Source organism: Corvus kubaryi, unplaced genomic scaffold (assembly GCF_017639235.1).
Source record: "Corvus kubaryi isolate FWS band 111438036 unplaced genomic scaffold, C.kubaryi_AGA036_p1.0 78, whole genome shotgun sequence".
NCBI classification, from domain to species: domain Eukaryota; kingdom Metazoa; phylum Chordata; class Aves; order Passeriformes; family Corvidae; genus Corvus; species Corvus kubaryi.
Window position 1 is genome coordinate 7,138,416 of NW_024582065.1, and position 18,459 is coordinate 7,156,874.

Consider the following 18,459-nt stretch of genomic DNA (forward strand, 5'->3'; position numbering starts at 1 on the left):
GGAGCACCTGCAGAGGCTGTGATTAGTCTGGGGATGCTGCAGGGCTGTGCAGTGTCATTTTCTTGTTCTGGATTAGAGAACTAAAGCTTCTCTTACTGCACATGAAGCCACTGGCTGAGCCCAACACCATCCCAGGCACCAATATTTCCACTCTAAGCAATCCCAAAAACTGATCCCAAAACCACAAAGCTTCCTAGGAAGGCACCACTGAGAAGGTGACAGGTACGTACCGGCAAATTCAGTTTAATTGCATCAACAGGCTGGTAGAAAGGCCAAGCAAACTGATGCTTCCACAAGGTCTTCACCACAACATTTTGCATATATTGCAGTTGGTTGGTCTTCCGGCCAGGTTTATTGGGATTAGTCACCTCCGGAGGCGGCGGATTCACAGGGCCCTGAGGAGCCTGGATCGCTGACGTGACCGTCGACATCTTCCTGCTCGGGCTCTCACTCGCTGTCACTGCAGCAGCAACGGGGAGGTGTTCTCTCTTCCTTTATGCTCCCTGAATGGGACTGACATCCCATTTCCAGGGTGCAACCATACAACCTAGAGCAAACTGGAGAGAGAGAGAGAGAGAATAGGGTGTAAATATGGATTTTTGAAGCAGGCAGATTGAGACACTTCTTCTATGGACAGTACTCAAACTCAGGCTCTTTACCCCATGGGCTGCATGCCTGAAACACAGTTTATCTTGATGGGCACAGTTCAAGACCTGAGAGACAGTGGAACAGCAATTCCCAAATTCAAAGCCTGCAGAGAGATGGCAAACTTCATGGGACTAGTTCTTGCCTTAGCTGGCTCAGAGAGCATCTTCATGTCAAGAAAACACTCAGGGCAACCTAAGAATATGGTCAGGGAATACAGTTAAGATGTAATGCAGACTTCCATGAACGCACTGATGCAAGCTGCTAAATCCATAGCTTCCAGCTCCATGTAAACTGAACTGCATTGTCTCGAGACCCATGCTGCCTGGCACTGAGTCAGCTCACAAGGCTCTGCTCTGGTGCAATGGGTAGTCTGAAATCCCATAACGAAGAGCAGACGACAGCTGCCAGAGGACCTCGATCCAGGGAAATGCAAGAAGGGGCAGAGGAAGATGCTGTGAACTGCTGTGAATGAAAGGTGTCACCACAAACAGCCTAACTTGAAGTGATCTGCGCTTTGAATCTCATAAATGTCTTATTCTGCCTCTTACTGCATGCACCTGAGTGGTTTTGAGCCCAGTTTTGTACCACGGTTTTGAGATCCAGGCTCAAATAATAACTGGTGTTATACCCATGACCTGGTTCAGAGAGTGCTGTCATGTTCTCTTTCAAAGGCACATTTGAAACAGAGGAGAATACATAAATTGCATTATTGTATTCTGGTTTTCCCCTGCAAACTGCAGAGGTAAAAATAGCCCAGTATCACTGTGCCTTGTGTAGCATATGGTAAACAGCTTTGCTATGTCATCTTCCATAAACATTGGATATTTCAACTCACATCAGGACTGCAGCTACTCTTCTCACGGCAAACAGACCACAATCACTTTCTAGAGGCAAATTATTTCAAATACGCTTAGAAAACCATACAAATACTCTGACATATGCTTCTTGGTTGAACAGAGAAACACGAGCAAGGACAGAAGCTACAGCAACACAGGAAGGAAAAAGCAGAGAGACATCCTAGGAAAAACTCAAAAACCTCTGCTTTGATACAGCCCTAATCATCTCTACTGAATATCTGGACTAAATATAGAACATCAACTTACCCTGTGAGCTGCTGATTAGATGAAGGCAAAAAGTAAACACATACCTAACTTGGGGAAATTTTACCAAAATAGCTATGCACAAACAAATAGATCTGCAGCGTAGAGGGAGGGAACTGTTAAAAACCTAACCCAGACCCCTGTGTGAATACATGTGATTATTTGTGCAAGTCCAGTTATGATGGTGCCACCATTTGTTCACAACACCCACTATACTCCAAGGATGTAGAAAAATGACTGCAGGACTCTCTTGTGCCACGGATTTAAGTATAGATCCAGAACCAGGCTTCTGGTCCCTGTTCTTTGATAACTCAGGAGCCCAGCTTAGTTCAAAAAGGATGGTCTCTCATCTGATCATGCTGCTGGTGACAGGCAGGGTGATCACCAAGCAGACAAAAGAGCCGCTGGCATCCTCTGGACAAGGGATTTCGAAACTAGAATGTTACTTGGGATTTCAGATTTGGAAGACACTGGGGAAGCATTTTCTCCTGGTGTTCCATCAAGTCAAAGCAGCAGCAGAAATATTGCAAAATTCAATCTTCAGATCAAGGGGGATAAATAGACAAAGAATTAAAAACAACAACAAAAAGATAATTAGGAAGTTTCACTCAGTCTCCTTCTGGGGAGCTCCCTGCATGGATTCAGGTTTCTGAGCAACATCCATCATCCCAGAGCCTGCAATGCTGGCTGCAGGCCCCTGGTGACCACCACTGAAGCATTTTGTTCGTTGTCTTCTTGATTAACAAACTGAATCCAGTGCAAGGATTGAGGGGAAATAAAACACCCACAGAGAACAATTCCTACTGCTAGTGAGCATTTGGGTCACAAGTTTGAAACTATGCAGTATAACTTAAGTCTTCCCTTTAAATAACCTGAGGCTAAATATGATTCTCTTTTCATTTGAATTTTCTGATGTCCTACCTCTCAAATTCCAATTTGATAAGGATTTTTAATTAATTTGTATTAAATCCCAGAACTGTAATTCAACAAACCACAGATCCATAGCTCCTACCTCTCTCAGACTTTCTCCCTGACCTTAGCCAAGGCTTTCAGAATCTTCACCCCACAGCTCCTCATCTGTGCCATGGAGATAGTGGGAGCTCTTTTCTGTCCCCACCCAGCAGAGAAAACTCTCTGGGACAGGCACTGCCTCTCCACAAGGCCATTCTGATCCTTGAGCTTAAACAAGGCTTGTACAGTCTACATAAATGATGGAACAGTCATCAGTGACACAACTCAGAAAGGATTTTAATTAAGAACATTACCAAAAGAAGGAAGGGCAGAACCATGACAGCCAACTTGGTCAGTTCCTTGCTCCTCTTTAATTTCCATGCTCCACCTCACTGGTTTTTACACCCAAAAGTGGCTACAAACCTCCCAGCAGCACTGGCATTGAACTGCTGGATCCTGCAGAAGACAGAAATAGCTACCTGGACTGTCTGGCAGCACTGGAAGTACTGTCCTGCCATAAATAAAGCTTTCATGTGCCTGTGCCTCACTGCACCTTTAACTCTTGGTCCAGCAGCTTCCTCACCCTTTGCTGGGGAAGCTGCTTTGATACTGGATCACTTTGTAATCTTCAAAACTAAAAATTTGTTTCTACAGCCATTCCTTTACCTTTAAAGATTCAAAATGGTATCATTTTTAAGAATGTAAAAAGCAGGATTACGAGGAATCTGGAAGATGAGGGTGAAAATGCTTTGAAAATGTCCAAAAGGCAATGACTTTGAATCAAAGATAAATTAATGCCTGAGAAATCTATTCCATGTGAGACATCATTTATTGAGGCAAGTGAGGGCCCTGACCATCTGACATCCCAAATTGCCAGACAAATCATCCAAGAGGACACTTTAGTAGATCCACAGACAAAAGACAAGCAAGCTTCTACAAATTGTCCCATAACTACAGGCAGAACTGAACTACACAGCTCTTGTCTAAGCTCTCCAGCACCTACCAAAACTGCACTGGTATCAATAAATATTTCAACTACTAGGGACAGTGACCCAGGACATCACTGTTCGAGGTACTGTACTAGCCTGGAGCAAAGACTACCAAAACCAGACATCGTGTGCACCTTCCAGTGAGGGGCTAAGGTGAGACTTCTCTTAGCCCTGCAGTAGTAACTTCTTAAATTTTAATTTTTAAATCACCACTTATCCTGTTCCTCAGGCCTGTAATGTTCAAGTAGCAGGAGCTGTTCTTGATTTCTCTGTCTGCACAAGTAGTTTTGATATTGCAAATTTAAAATACACCCTTAAGTGCTGTCATACATGAAGAGCGAACACTTCTCGTTCTTATTTAGTCTGAGATAGTAATTAAAAGCAAAACCCAAAACCTCAAAGAAACCTTGCTTCTCTGGAGTTTAAGCCCTTTTGTGCTAAGTTGCAACCTCAGTGTGGCAAACCAGGCATCGAAAAATCCAGCTAGATTGGATGAATTCTTTTTTTAAAAACTTTTCTTCCATTGAGTCTCTCGCATGGGGTCAGTCAGTGGAGAGACAGTTGGCACGGAGAAAACATGTAAATAATTCCCTGCACTAGCAGGATAACATTTTACTGTCTGCAGTGGTGGGGACTATTTTAAAAGCAGCTCTGAAGCCCCATGAAGCGTGCAGGGTGCCAGCACTCCTGCTGCTCCAGCCAACGGCTCTGCCACTTCCTTTGGCAGTGCCCAACATTTAACGGATGCTTTGCTCCCGTGCAGGACCCGATGGTGTTTGTTTTGATTGCAAAGTTACAGCAAGCTTTATGTCAGCCTGGCAGTCCAACAACTCCTTGGTTTTTCCCCCCCCCGGTAGAGTATTTCTGCGTGGTTACTTGGACACTGATCAAAATCTGGCACAATTCCAGCCCAGCCAGAAACAGCCACATAAATCTTCCCATCAGGGAAAATTATCATGTCTGAGAGATGTTCCTTGACCTCGTTGTTATCTGCACGTTATTATTTACATTACAGTAGCACACAGAGGCTGGGCACAGACCAAGGTCCCTTGGTACTTCACCCTCTGCACACACAAAGCCCTGTTCCTTCCTCCAAGGGCTGCTGCTCTCAACTCACACTTTACACCACGGTGAGGTGACTTGCCCAGAGCCACCCAGTCAGCAGCCGGACCCAAAATTTGACAGCTGGGCAGTCAGAGCAGTGTCCTCCAAGCTGCTGCTCCAAGCATTGCTTCCCCACATCGGCTCCTTGCAGCCTCCAAAGCAGATTCTCAGTCTGTTTTTTCCCAACAGTTGGAATTTTGGTCAGAGGAGCAGCCCAACCTTGGTTGTCTTGCTCAGACTCTCTCTGCAGGAGAGGTTTAGCACTACTAAACCTCCATACAACCTCCAAGTCAGATAAGGTTATTAATGAGAGTTGTACCCATTTCATTCTATGGCTGTGGAAAGTAAGGGCTACACCAGCACTCCTCTAGTCTCCTCAGAAGGAAATAAACCTGGTGGATGCCTCCTTTTCCTTCCTTTCCCTTCCCAGCCCCACACAGAAACAACTTCAGGCAGCTCTCAGTACCTACTAACATGTCGGCAGGGATGTTGTCTTTAAACTCAAGGGATGTGCAATTTGAGAGCAAGACTTGAGGCAGACGAGTTGCTTTATCAGCCAGCCCTGGCCTGACAGACAGACACACTACACACAATCTGCCACCCCCTCAAGACACCAGGATGAGGCATTTACACTCGGCTTCACTGCAGGAGCTGGGAATTTGGCTTGTGGTGCCCCTATGGCACACTGCAGCACTCTGAAAGTCCATTCAGCCATCCTTGCTGTCTCCCAAATCATTAATTCCACACATCAGAGATTTGCTTTTCATGCATATTATTTGAGCACCGCCCTAATAACATCCTGAGACTGGGAGATGCAACTGTGTCCTGAGCTCACCTCTGCATGAGGGAGGGGAAAAGATCACAGCAGATTAAGTCAGTTCCTTGGCTTTTGACTTGGTTGGTTTAATGCTCATCAGATTATGCAGATGACTTTCCCACCCTTGGTCTCTCCTTGGCTATTATAAGAGCAGGTGTTTCCTTAGTAAGGAGCCTGTGGGTTCCTAACCAGTAGGTAGGAATCAGCCAGGAGTAACCGGTAATTTCAAGGGTCTTCAGTTTTGATGCCTACTCAGTGCTCCCTGCAAATCACGCTGCTGTAAGATCTCTGACAAGCTGACTTCAAACCCAGAAGTACCCGAAAGTCACTTTAATAAAAGCACTGGAGACTTATGAACACTTAGGCACCTCAAATAAAGTGATGGACTTTCTGATAATCAGAAGCCAGAGTATTTCTCTCCTCCAAGTCACCAATGCCACAGGAAGCACCTTCTGATCAAGTCTGAGCAGGAATTTAGCTGCATGTCACACAGAAATCAAATGGGGCTTGACTGCTTTCTAAAGGTTGCAGTTTCAAGTGCAGGGGTGATGTTTCTCACTAAACCAAGTTCATTTTCATAGCTTCGAATTTGGTTTTAAAAACAGTTTTAAGAATCTCAGTAATGAATTAGGCACGGTTGACCTTTCTTTGCATTGGGGAAGACAGAATGACCTCTGGACATCTCTTCCAGGCCTGCTTTTTGTGGTCCCCTGGAAACATGGAGGCAGCAAATTTCAACTCAGACTATGTTGGTTTTGTACAAGCTCCTGAGTTACAGAGTTTTGTTAAAAAGGCTACAGGAGGAAGGAGAAGTGAGTGGGTACAGAGCTTGCTCTGTGTTGGATTCCTGACTGAAGGAATTTATCCAGCTTTGAGACCTGACTCCGCAGTAAGGTCTGGACTGAGATAAGCTGAACTGCACTTGCAAAAAATCAGCCAGGAGGTACTTCAGCAAATTAACTGGGTGGCCTATCATGAAAAAGTTAACAAATGCTTAGCTGTAATAAATAAGATCTATGAACAGGTTCCAGAGTACTTGGAGCAGCTGGTGGCTTGCACATCCAAATCAACAGGATGGGAATGAGTAGGTGCTTTACAGGAAAATGCTCGTGGTTGTGCCTCTCACAAGATACACAAATTACACCTTTATGGCAATAGAAAAAAAATTGTTGGGTTTTTACATAAGAAAGATTTGGCATAGCAAGTGAAGTGTTTGGGATAACCACATGTCTGGGCAGACTCTGCTCATGCCATTTTTCCCCAGAGGGGCAAGGTGGAGATGCAATGGAATTACCTTGTGTGACCCACAGGGCTGAACCCACAACACCTAATGGAGGGCAGAGCCAGGGAGAAACCAGACACCCAAAAGTTACACGGAAAAGATCCTGCTTCAGAGCAGATTCCCTCTCTTATCCAGTGCACTGCACACTTATTTGGCAACTTCTACCATTTGTAGGGGTGGCTGCAGTCCCCCAAAAGCCCACGTGCAGCAGCAGCCCTGCAGCCTGGGACATCAGGCAAAAAGGAAGTGCTGGGAAGGTGCTGGCACATGGCCACATACCATCCACACTCTCAACATGTCAGGAGCAGGATGGGGGGGCAGGAGAGCTCGGGGAGGCAGGAACTTGGCTGAGGGCACTCTGGAAGTACAGAACAAACCACAACACAGCCAGCAGCCCAGTCCTCTGGGATTGAGGAACCACTTCAAGCCTGATCCTGCAAAGTGCTCAGCAACTTTCCCCTCTCAATAAGCTGCAAGGTCTCTGTGGCTCAGCACCTCACCACAGAGGGTTTTGCAGACTTATCACCTGCAAGGTACAACTAATTGGTCAATCAAGATAAACCTCTTTCTAAGGAAGATTTAAGCACAGAGAGGAACAAACTTAAGCTCGCCACACTTTGTGGTTTCTCTGAGTCAATTCCTTTTCCAGCTGCCTGTTATAGAGAGGTAAAATGACAATGGAGGTTCAGTGCTGCATATCTGGGCCTGGAGATTCTTGTCAGACTGATCAGACGTGGGTGCTGACACTGTCTCAGTTTCAACAGCTGTGAGAGCTGGGGGAGGTCAGTGCCACCCAGCCCTGGAGAAGCATCCTCTCCCTGCAGCAATGCTGCAGAATGGGATCCTAGCCAGAGAAATCCCACTGCACAAGGGCAAGGGGTGCAGGAGCATGGAGATCCTGTTCTCTTCCATCACGTTTCCTAAAACGGCACAAAAAGAAATCGCAACCTAATCAAGAAGAGGAATCTCCATGTTTACAGGAAAGTTGGCCAAGGAGGGGAAAAAAAGTTTGGTGCTCCCAAATTCAAGCCTTGCTGATGGACATGGCAAAAGACTCCACAGACTCAGTCACAACTTCTGTAGGCTGGGCAATTCTGCAAATTCAGAACTGGCACAAATGCTGTCTGCTGGATGCCTTCTTTGTTATTCCACCTCTCTGTGTTTCTGGAATTACTATCGCTTTAAGCTTCACAGAAGGACCAAATCTACTGCTCCACCTCTACTCACCCCTGTTTTCGCATTCAAATCCATACTCCAAGAACAACCAGAACTACAAATCCATTTCTTTGCTTTGGTTTGAACCACTCTCACCCTTTCTAAGCATCCTTCCTGTCAGCATCACCAACTGCTCTGAAAGTGGGAGACAAACTGTGTGACAAGCTGATGTTCCTTCAGCCTGAACTTGCTTGTAACAGATCTCAGGGGCAGGGAATCTCTGAATTCCTGCTTGCCCAGCCATCACACAATGGAGCTGCCACAGCACATGGAGCAAAAGCAGAAAATCTCACTTGCTGAGAGCTGTTGAGAAGAAACCACCCAGCTAAAAGTGCAGGAGCAACAGGTCCATCCCGGACACTCCACCCCAGTGACAAGCAGCAGGCTGAGGCTGTTAATCATTTTAGTACTGGATGATAATGCTGAATAGTCTTAACCTGATACCCAGTGGCTTCAGCAGAAGTCAGCCTGGGGCTGGTTCTGCTTGTATTCCTTCAGGAAACAAAATTGGTGGATAGAAACAGATATAAACACTACTGAGCAGATAAACTGCAAGAGGAAACAGGCAGCTAACTGACACCCTCTGGGAGAAAGCAAAACAGAAACAAAGTCAGGAAAAGAAAGGAGGGATGAAGGGAGTGAGGAGACAGAAGTGAAAGCTCCCTATTTTGTGCAGTTTGAAAATGTGATTGACCACAGGCTGCTGTTAAATGCTGGATCACACCCAGTCTGCTTTTCTGAACTACAGCCTAAAGCACCATAACCCATCTCCTTTGAGGCTCTGTCTCCCGATTTCCCATGTTTCTCCTATTCCTTCTCCAAAGCATGATTTGTCCAACAAGTGACACTCCTGACAATTCATCCTGTGACTCCAGCAAACACTTTTGCCAATTTCAGGTCAACACACCATATTTCAGTTAAATTATTAAAAAACAACCAAGCTAACTGAAATAAGAACAAAACCCCCCCCACACTCTGGCCCTGACCCAAGTTTCAGCCAATACGTGCACAGCAGCAGCATTTAGGTACACCCAGTAATGCAGAACGTGGCAACACCCACACAGGGTCCAGAACTCCTAATGGGATTACTGTACATCTACACCCTTGTTTTCTGCTTTTTAAAGGATGTGATCTGCACAGTTAAACATTTGCGTCCTGAAAAAGTCAGCCCTTCCCCTTTTTAATCAGCATACAGTGCTCTGTATACTTTTACAGCATAAGGAAAACCCTCAAACTCGCTCTGTTTGATTCAGCATACAGTGAATAAATGGCACAGAGCCTTTCCACAACAGGTTTTGTCACGATTGTTTCTTTTTCTGCACTTTGATTTCCAAAAAGAGAGATTATTGGACACAAAGCTTTTTGAAGAAAAGGCTAAAAAAAGGAAAGAAAAAACCACAAGAGCTCAAACTACTTCCCTGCTGGGCAGAGCATCTCTGAGCGTTTGCTGTACCTGCACAGAATTACAAAAACCCCCGCTACAAACCAGCCTGCTGACAGTTCTCACACCCCAGGCTGCAGGCTTGTTATGCCCCACTTGGAAAACGGGGATATCGGTATTTCCACTGCCATCTGCAATTGAAGTCATTAGCCTTTTCCCACACATTTATAGACTAACTCCTTCTCAGTATTACAGGGGCCCCAAATTTTAAAAAAAGAAAAAAAAAAAGAAGCAAGAGCACAAAGGAACCTGTATTTACAGGATGTTCAAATACCAACACCAGGGTTTCTGGAAACAACTTCTTTACTAAGCACAACACTCCTTGTCATTGGAAGAAAGTGCAAAGCTAAAACTGCCATCTGCTTTATCCCTCTGCCCACACTGCAGCGCTCTTTAAACATATTTCTAAAAGATAAACCACAACACCCAAAAAGTCCTAACACCTGTTAGGGAGGGGGGTTTAGATACAGTCAAATTCCACTTCCAGCTGAGTTTAAGAGGCTACATGAACAGGAAGATTACCTCCTCTTAATGAAACTAAGTACAGAAAGTACTCTGAGCAAAGTATAAAATACAGAGCCCTTGCAAATAGCACTTAATTCCTCTGTATTACCTATTTAAAGGGTTGTTTCCTGCTCTGTGTAGCTAATAACCTACACTGCAATTCTCCCTTATACCACCAGTTCTGCAAGGCCATATATCAGCATTATTAATATGATTTCCAAGTGCTACAGATGTTCTCCTTAGGGGCAGCTCCATGCAAACATTGACAGACTTCTAATAAACAGACCCAGATCCGTCTGTTAACTTGTTTGAAGCATTTCACTGTAGAGAGCAGAACCAAAGTGATTCATTAGAGAAAATATCTTCATCAGCAACCTACCTTGGCACAGTTCTTGTGCTCCAATGCTTTCTCCTACTTAACTTTTAGATTTGTTTTTATGTATTTAAATTACTAAAGTTACTATTTTGAAAACTGATTAATTTCAGGACAAAAAGCATTACAAGGGTAGTAAAAATGGATGAGCTGCCACTGGTTTAAATCATGCTCTGGGTTTACAAATTCAGCACTGCACCTTTCCCATGCAAAGTCCACCCAAAATCGATACATGACAATAAAGTCAGTTTAAGGGGTTGAAGGATGAAATGAAAGGGATTGAATTACCATGACATAAATATACTGCTTGTTAGCTGAGCCACAGTAACATTAGACCTGCTAATGGGGCAGAGTAAGAGCCCCCACACACCACGGGAATTATTGCAGCTTTGCAGGCAGAGCAGTCACTTGTTACACCAGTCACCCTCCCATTTAAGACCACCACTCATCCCCTGTGCACACTCCCACCAGCTCGGCTTTATCTGTTTCCAAACCAATTGAAGTGCCCTGTGTTTGAACAAGCACATTGTCCCAGAACAACTCCGTGTGTCAACTGAAAGCAAACACAGCCACACAAGTACAAAAGGCTCTATGGGGTCTACTACTTCCGATGAAAAGTGATTTTGCTAAGGTTGGGTAGATCCATAAACTTGCTCAGCTTTGCAAGGAAGTTCCAGGTCAGCTGAGGTGTGAACAAACTGTGATAGTTAAGCTGCTGTTGCTCCCTCAGACAGCATCAAAGCAGTTTCCACTCTCCAAGTTTGTGAGTTTGAATTAAATCCCCGAACGGTCTTCGAGAAAGGGGAAAAATTTGGATCTTAAAATCTATCACCCCTCCCTATGCAGGGAAGGGAGGCTGCTGATTCAGGAGAAGGGGGAAAGGTGCTCCCTACTGCCTCAGACACCCAGGGACCAGTGCTGAGGGCAGATGGACAGGCTCCTGACAGGAGGAGCTCAGCCTCCCCAGCACAGCTCCTGCTGAGAGCACCCACGGCTTAGAGCACGCAAGCCCTAAGCTGCTCAGAGCTCCTGCATATGGATGAAGTTCAAGTCAAAGGAAATATGACCACGACAGGGTGGACACAAGTATCCCAATTGATTCCCATGTGGCTTGTTCCAGCCCAGGAAAGGAACACACTTTCAGCACACTGGCTGATCCATAACACTCCCACTCAGGCAAGCGCTTGCTCCAGGGAAAAGTGGGAGGAAAATTCCCTCTTTCTTCACTGAAGAGCTGCACTTCAACATTATGTCACAGACCCTGAAGAGAACTGTAGCAGCAACAGAAAAGCTGCAAAAAGCAATGCTCTCCAGGAAGGAACAGCAAAAAGCAATGCTTTCCAGGAAGGAACAGCAAAAAGCAATGCTCTCCAGGAAGGAACAGCAAAAAGCAATGCTCTCCAGGAAGGAACAGCATTCTCCACTAAACGCAGACAATTCTTACACACACACGTGCTCAGATTATCACTTTCCCCCACAGCTCACAGCACAACGCGGTTCCTAAACCAGCCTTGGTAAGCAAAAAGGCAGCTACATCCTACAGCCCCTCCCAGCAAAAAGCTCTGGACTGCAAACTCTGCACTTGCTTATAGCCAAACCAATGGACCAGGAGAGTTTTAGAAAACAGATTTATCTCAGCATGGCCATATCGATGGGTTCTGAGAAAGGGAGATCTCCAAAGAAGCACCCTCTGTGATGTTACACAAGGATAAGCTGAGCAGTTGAAAAGACAAAATACCAGAAGGAAAAATGTACATTTTCTTCAATACAAGTAGGGTTTGGTTATAACAGGAGAGTCAGCCACAATAAAGAACATCTCTGCCTGTACATCTGTGTCAGTGCATGCTCTGCATGGATGGCAGTGCAGCTGTGTCAGGAAAAGTTCTCCAAGTGTAAACTTCTAGAGTGGAGCAGCAATCCTTTCCTGTCCCTGCCTCTCTCTCTTTAAAGGAAAGACAGGAGCAAACAGGATCATTCCCAAAGCAGACCGGTGTCAAACACACCTGAGTCTAAATCTCATAGTCTGACAGTAAATGGGATCAGCGCAGACTGGGAAATTTGTTCCAGACTGGTCCCTCAAGCACAGAAATTTCACCTCAGATTGTCTTTGGTGGTAGAGAGGAGAGAGCCCTGCTCCCAGGAAAGAAGAAAAAAGACCTCCTTTGACCAGGTTATCCATGCTGCTGAACTACTTCCAAATATGACAACATCTGCTGAAAAGAGACCAAGGCCTGAAAAGGTACATAAGGAATCCAAAACAGAGGTGAGTAGTTTCTTCAGTCAGTATCTTATCAAGAATGGGAAAAGGACTACTAGCAAACACAGCACATTACAGAGAATTTCTGCACTGCTCTCCAGAAGAATTTACATCCTTCCAACACTGGCTTTAGCAACAAGTGGGTTAAGGAGTTAGGCTGCCCCACACAAAGTTGTTCACCTCCAACAAGCACTGATAAAACAACCCCGATGTCACAGTAAGATTGTATGGAATAGAAAAGCTTGAGATGCACAGATCCTTCCAAAATGTCCTGACAGCTCACTGAGCAGCACAGCATACAATGCCTCCCTCCCAACTCCCAGAAATCTGCTGCTCACAACGGTGTTCTGGGCTATTACGGAAGAAAAATGTAGCAAATTGAAATGAAACAAAACAAACCCCCAAAAAACCAACACCACATCCAACAAAACAAAACATATGGCTCATGGTAATGATTGGGAAACCCACTGTGGATTAATGAATTTTGCAAATTAGCAAAGAAAGAGCAACCAGGATTAAAGAGAAACAATCAACAACGCTGAGATGCAAAACACTCTTTGTTCATTTATTTAGCAAAGTGTAGTTCTGCCTGTGCTGAAAGCACCTGATAGCTTACCAAAGGAGACACAGTAATATATTTTGTAAAAGTAATTAAGCCTTTGAAATATGAGAGCTCAGTACATCACTCAGCTGCTGCCGAGGAGAGGGATTTGACTCCCGAGTTGTTTGTGCTGTCAACAAGAGCGATCAGGCTCCCAGATTACTCCCGGGGAGGAGGAGTGAGATTCTAGGAGTGCAGCAGGGCTTGGCTGGAAACCCACACCCCACTGCACAAGTGCCTCCCCTCGAAGTGAAAAGGTAAACATTAAACAGCATCGTTCGGAACTTGCACCAAGTAAAAGACATTCCTGGGAAAACTCTGGGAAGCCCCAGCCTTCCCCAGGGGAAACTGCTCTGTGTGTGTGCACTGCCTTCAGCCTCACAGGGAGAGACCCTCAGGTCAGGCAGGCTGGACCCCTGGCCTGCAAGTGAGGTTTGAGGATACCAAAACCCCCATTAGACTCACTCCGTTTTAAGAGATGAGTTTTAAACACACAGTTCTTAACTCGGCAAAGAGGCCTTTTGCAAGATTATTAAGAACTGTGATTTAAGTCATTGTACCCAGCAGAGCAAAGAAACAACCAGCTACCAAGCCCACAGAAACACTTGCATTTGCAGACACTGACTAATAACAAAATCAGCCTTCTTTAAAGACACATAGTGCAAGGACAAGGCTGCCCAGCACGCTTGCTGAGCTGGAACATCAGACTTCAACATGCTTTTCCTCTAAATACTTTTTAAACGACAAGAACTAAAGTTTTTGTAAGCACTTTGGTGCTTAAACGACACCAGTTTTATTTCCAGAAGCCTAGCTTTTATTTGAAGATAAGAGACCTAACACTCCAGAGACAGTTTTGAAAACAACCCTCAGACACTTCACATTGCACGTGCATTCTTTCTCAATTTAAACTCTGCATGCACAGGTCACTACAACTGAAAAGTCTTTCACTGGAATAGCTACTGTCTCAGCACTGAAGAGACAATATTGCAATCAAGCTTATGTGGAACATTGTGTAAGACTGTTACCCCCTGCCCAAATCCTTTATTAAACACTGTCTCAAAACACTAAATAAGCAGGAGTGAGTATTTTTATCCAGTGCAGACTAAAGAGAAAGAAATACACAAACTTAGCATTTATTCTTTCCAAAAAGGAAGGCTTTGAGGTCTGGAGTTACTCTGTTTCAGCAGGAGCCTCCCAGGGTATTATTAAAAAACTCCCCAAACTTCAGTCCTAAAAAAGTGAGCCACCCAGCAGTCTGCCAGGGCTGTGATCTGCAGATCAGGAGGCAGGACCTGCATTCACAGAACACTCAAGCAGTTGGGGAGTTGTAAGCAATACAGATCATGGCTTTTTTTTGCTTGTAAAGCAACCAAACTGCTTTGGGGACTTCTTGTTTGTTTTGATCGATGCATATTTATTCTGCACTTGTCACCCAGATCCTGCAGCACATATGGTAGGCACCAAGTCCCCTCTAATACCTTGGCTTAGCACTGTGTGAACTAAAGACATCAGTTTCAGCTTTAAAACTAAACTTCCAGTTTTATTTGACCCCCCCAGCACACTCACGTACACTGTACACGTTAAAAATATTAACAAGCATATTAAAAACATGCTTCTCTATTCCCAGCAAGGAACAGCAGGTGTGCTTTGCTAATTATGCCAACTCCTAACCTGCTATTATTTACCAGTGTCAGGGAACTTAAGATGTAAAAAAAACCAAAACAAAACAAAAAGCCCAAAACCTACATATAAAAGCTTGAAATATTAGTGAAGCCATCATATTTGCTCATCCAAACAAGTTTATTTTAGTAACTTTGGACTCCTGAAGAAATCAACAGAAAGGAACATCCATGCTCTGGGACTGTCGCAGAATATTTATCCCGAGCCTTACAGAATGCATTCTCCACGTTGTCAAAAGCCAATTCCGGAGGAAAACACGTTCTGAATTAACACCCTGCAAGACCCAACCATGTAAAGACGCACACAGACCCGCGACCCGAACACTACAGCTTTGTTTGAAAGTGAAACCAAGCAGGCTACAAATAATGCTCTATCCCCAGCGCCCAGGGAGGTGCCAAACCCAAACAAGAAGTATAAACGGAGGAGAAGGACGGCTGAGTTTTGAAGTTTTACTTTTATTATCGGTAGCATTATTTATAGCGTGACACTTCTATATATAAATCTGCGCATCTGCGTTTCTTTTTACACCTAGAAAGCATATCAAGTTTAGGCAGCGAACCCTTGGGTTTCCATTTATTTGCAAAAGTTTGGTAAACACCGGATATTTACACGAGCGGAGCAGCTGGGTACACACACACATACACAAATAAATGCATGCGGACACGGACAACACGCGAAACGCGCACTTTCCAGCCCATCATCCGCTGCCTGCTCAGACCTTTTTCCAGCTCCCAAGCCAGCGGCGGGGCCGGGGAAATGGCCGGAGCAGGCGGGCGCTGGCCCAGGGCTGGGGCCGCCGCCGGGCTCCGCTCCGCGCCCCGCACCCGAGCGCGGCCGCGACAAACGCGGAGCCGGGGACCCGCGCACCGCCGGCACCGGGGGCTGGAGGCTGCCTAGTCCTCCCGCTTCCTCCGCGCTATTTTTTTTAATTTTCTTTTTTTTTTTTCCCCCTCTTGCCTCCCTCTTTTTTTCTTTCTTTTTTCCTTGTTTTCAAGAGCGCCTGCAGCCCTCCTTTTCCTCGCCCCTAATTTTCCCCTTCAAAAGATGGCGGGCAGAGAGAGCGAGGGAAAGCGAGCGAGAGAGGGGGAAGCAGAAGAAAAACAAAAAAAAAAAAAAAAAAAAAAAAGAAGAGAAGAGAAAGAAAGAAAGCCCGTCCTGCGTTGGGGCGCGGGGCTCGGCGGGGCCGCGGCTGCGCCCGGCCGGGGCGTCTTCGGGCGCTCGGCGAGAAGGGGAGGGGGGAGCAGAAGATGGAGAAGAAGCGGCAGAAGAAGAAGAAGAAGAAAAGGGTGGGCAGGAGCGGCGGGGCCGGGAGGAAATCAATGGCCAGGCTGCAGCCAGCCCCGCCGCGCTTTGTTACAATTGTGGCGGCGCACAAAGGCTGCGGGGCCGCGGGGAGCGACGCGGGGCTCTCGCAACAAGAAGGAGCAGAAGAAGAGAGGAGGGAAAAAAAAAAATAAAAAAAATCAGCATTGGCCTTTCCCAAGTGGGTTTTGCTTTCCTCCCCCTTCTTCCCCGGCCCCCCTCCCTCCAGAAACCATGACCCAGTGCTAGCAATGCACGCCCAAGCATCTAACAAATAAAGGGAAAGATTAAATAGATTACTTTGCCCCGGCAGCTCCAGCAACGTTTGCCTTAGAGTCCCTCCAGTTGCTCTTCTTTTTATCCTCGGCAAGGCAGTATAATAGATGCGCTACAGCGCCCGAGCGCTCATGCGCCGGGGCGCAAGGCCATGTGGGCAGCGTAGTCCCGGGCCGAGCCGGGGGAGAAGCGGCGGCCGCAGCCCGCACTACAAGTCCCAGAAGCCGGCGGGTCCCCCCCGGCCCCCCGCGCCCTCCCCGGAGCGGCGGGCAGGGGACGGGAACGGCAGGGGTGATGCCCCGGTCAGCGGGCGGCGGGGCCGCCCAACGCGGTGTCCCCGGCGGGGGAAACGCCTGGCGGGGCTCGGGGCGGGGGAGCCGCGACGAGGAGCCGCGCGGAGGTGGCGGCTGGCGGGTGTCCCCCGGGCAGACATGGCCGGGGAAAATCCCGGCTTCCCCCTTCCGTCCGCGTCGCGCCTCCGCGGCTCCCAAGGTACGACCAGAGCCTGAAAAGTGCGGCTGGAAACGCGCGTGGGAGCCACGCGGGGACACGCGTGCTGCGGGAGGCCGAGCTGGAAATCACAACTGCTCTCGCCCCCTTTTTTTTGTGTGTGTGTTTTTTTTTAAATCGCGGTTTGCATTGGGTAATGCGCTCTCGCATTTATTACGCAACAACTAATACGAGCTGCAATAAAAATAGCCCGCCGCCGATGCATGCTGGAGTAGTGAGCGGCCAAAAAAAGTCCATCAAGAAAACCCACAGCCCGATGTAGTTTGCACTGGTTGGTGCATTTCGTAACATTGTCAACTGCTGAAAACAACAGAAATTAATCTAATGTACACAATAGAAACAATGTGAATTTTACCAGCACACCACCATAAAAGCATCAACAAACATCAGCACTGTTACAAACACTTCCAAGTAACAGACCCACACAGCCCATGCCCTGAAGCAAATCCACAGCTGCAAACAGAAGTTAAAAGAAAAAATTGTTATAAGCCAAAGAATGATTGAATTGCTGCAGAAAAAAAAAAAAATAGAACTATTGGAAAATAAATGAGGGGAATATTTGAGTGCCAATGTGGAATAAAGCAGAATGAGGGGATTTCTCTGTGGACATGTGTGCCAGCAGAGGCTGCCACGCTGCTGGTTCAGACAGCCACATGCTGATGCCAATTAATAAGTCAGTTTATTATAACCATAAGGTGAAAGCAATTTTACTAAAAGACCTTATTTCCAGAAGATTAGCTTCAGAAAAACACGACCAATGGGACTGAAATTTCTCCAGAGGTATGATATAATCAGAAAGGTTATACAGGCTTGAAAGAATTCCACTTAGCCATGCTTGCAGCTGCCTCAGGATGGAACCAAAGTTGTGCACGTGCCTTAACCAAACCCTCCCAAAAAATTGCTTTTTGGCACTCAACTTCAAGGCTTGTTGCAAATTCAGGAACCAGAAACTCGCTCACAACCACTCTTGGATACATTTGCTAAGGCAGCATTTGATGTATCTGCATCAACACCCAAACCCCACTCTAGGTCACAGTGTACGAGACTTAGGCTTCCCTCCTGCAAGCTGACCCTTTTGACTTGACCATCAGGTAGCCCAAAGTCACCTCCCCACCCTCCACACGGTCTCTGCAGGAGCACCATGTGTTCACTGCAGGAGCACAAAACGGGTAAGCAGTAAGAAAAAAGTAAATTCTAGGAATTCTTGAGAATCACCACACTTCATGAGCTGGTGCTCACCAATCTGATTGCCACGCAGAGAGGAAATCCTTTTGAAACACCACCTGAACTCTGCCCTGCCCACAAGCAGCCTGAACACCAGATACCAGGGAGTAGGGGGAAAGGACTGGATTTTGAGCACTTTTTACCATTGTTCTACTCTAAGCCCATTTTCAAGGCAATCTACAAGA

The 18,459-nt window shown here is 46.2% G+C and overlaps 1 protein-coding gene across 2 annotated transcripts in view; it reads right to left on the minus strand.

Moving 5' to 3' along the window:
- BRD3 (bromodomain containing 3) overlaps positions 1–18,459 on the minus strand; it is a 41,793-nt gene that overhangs the window by 19,068 nt on the left and 4,266 nt on the right. The window contains exons 1-2 of one of the 2 annotated variants that reach the window (XM_042052101.1): positions 16,565–16,672; positions 231–557 (exon numbers count right to left, since the gene is read on the minus strand). In XM_042052101.1, coding sequence (XP_041908035.1) covers positions 231–431 — 201 coding nt within the window. In that variant the 5' untranslated portion in view covers positions 432–557; positions 16,565–16,672. Of the gene's footprint in view, positions 1–230; positions 558–16,564; positions 16,673–18,459 lie in introns of those variants that run through there. The other variant, XM_042052102.1, reaches the window with a different exon arrangement.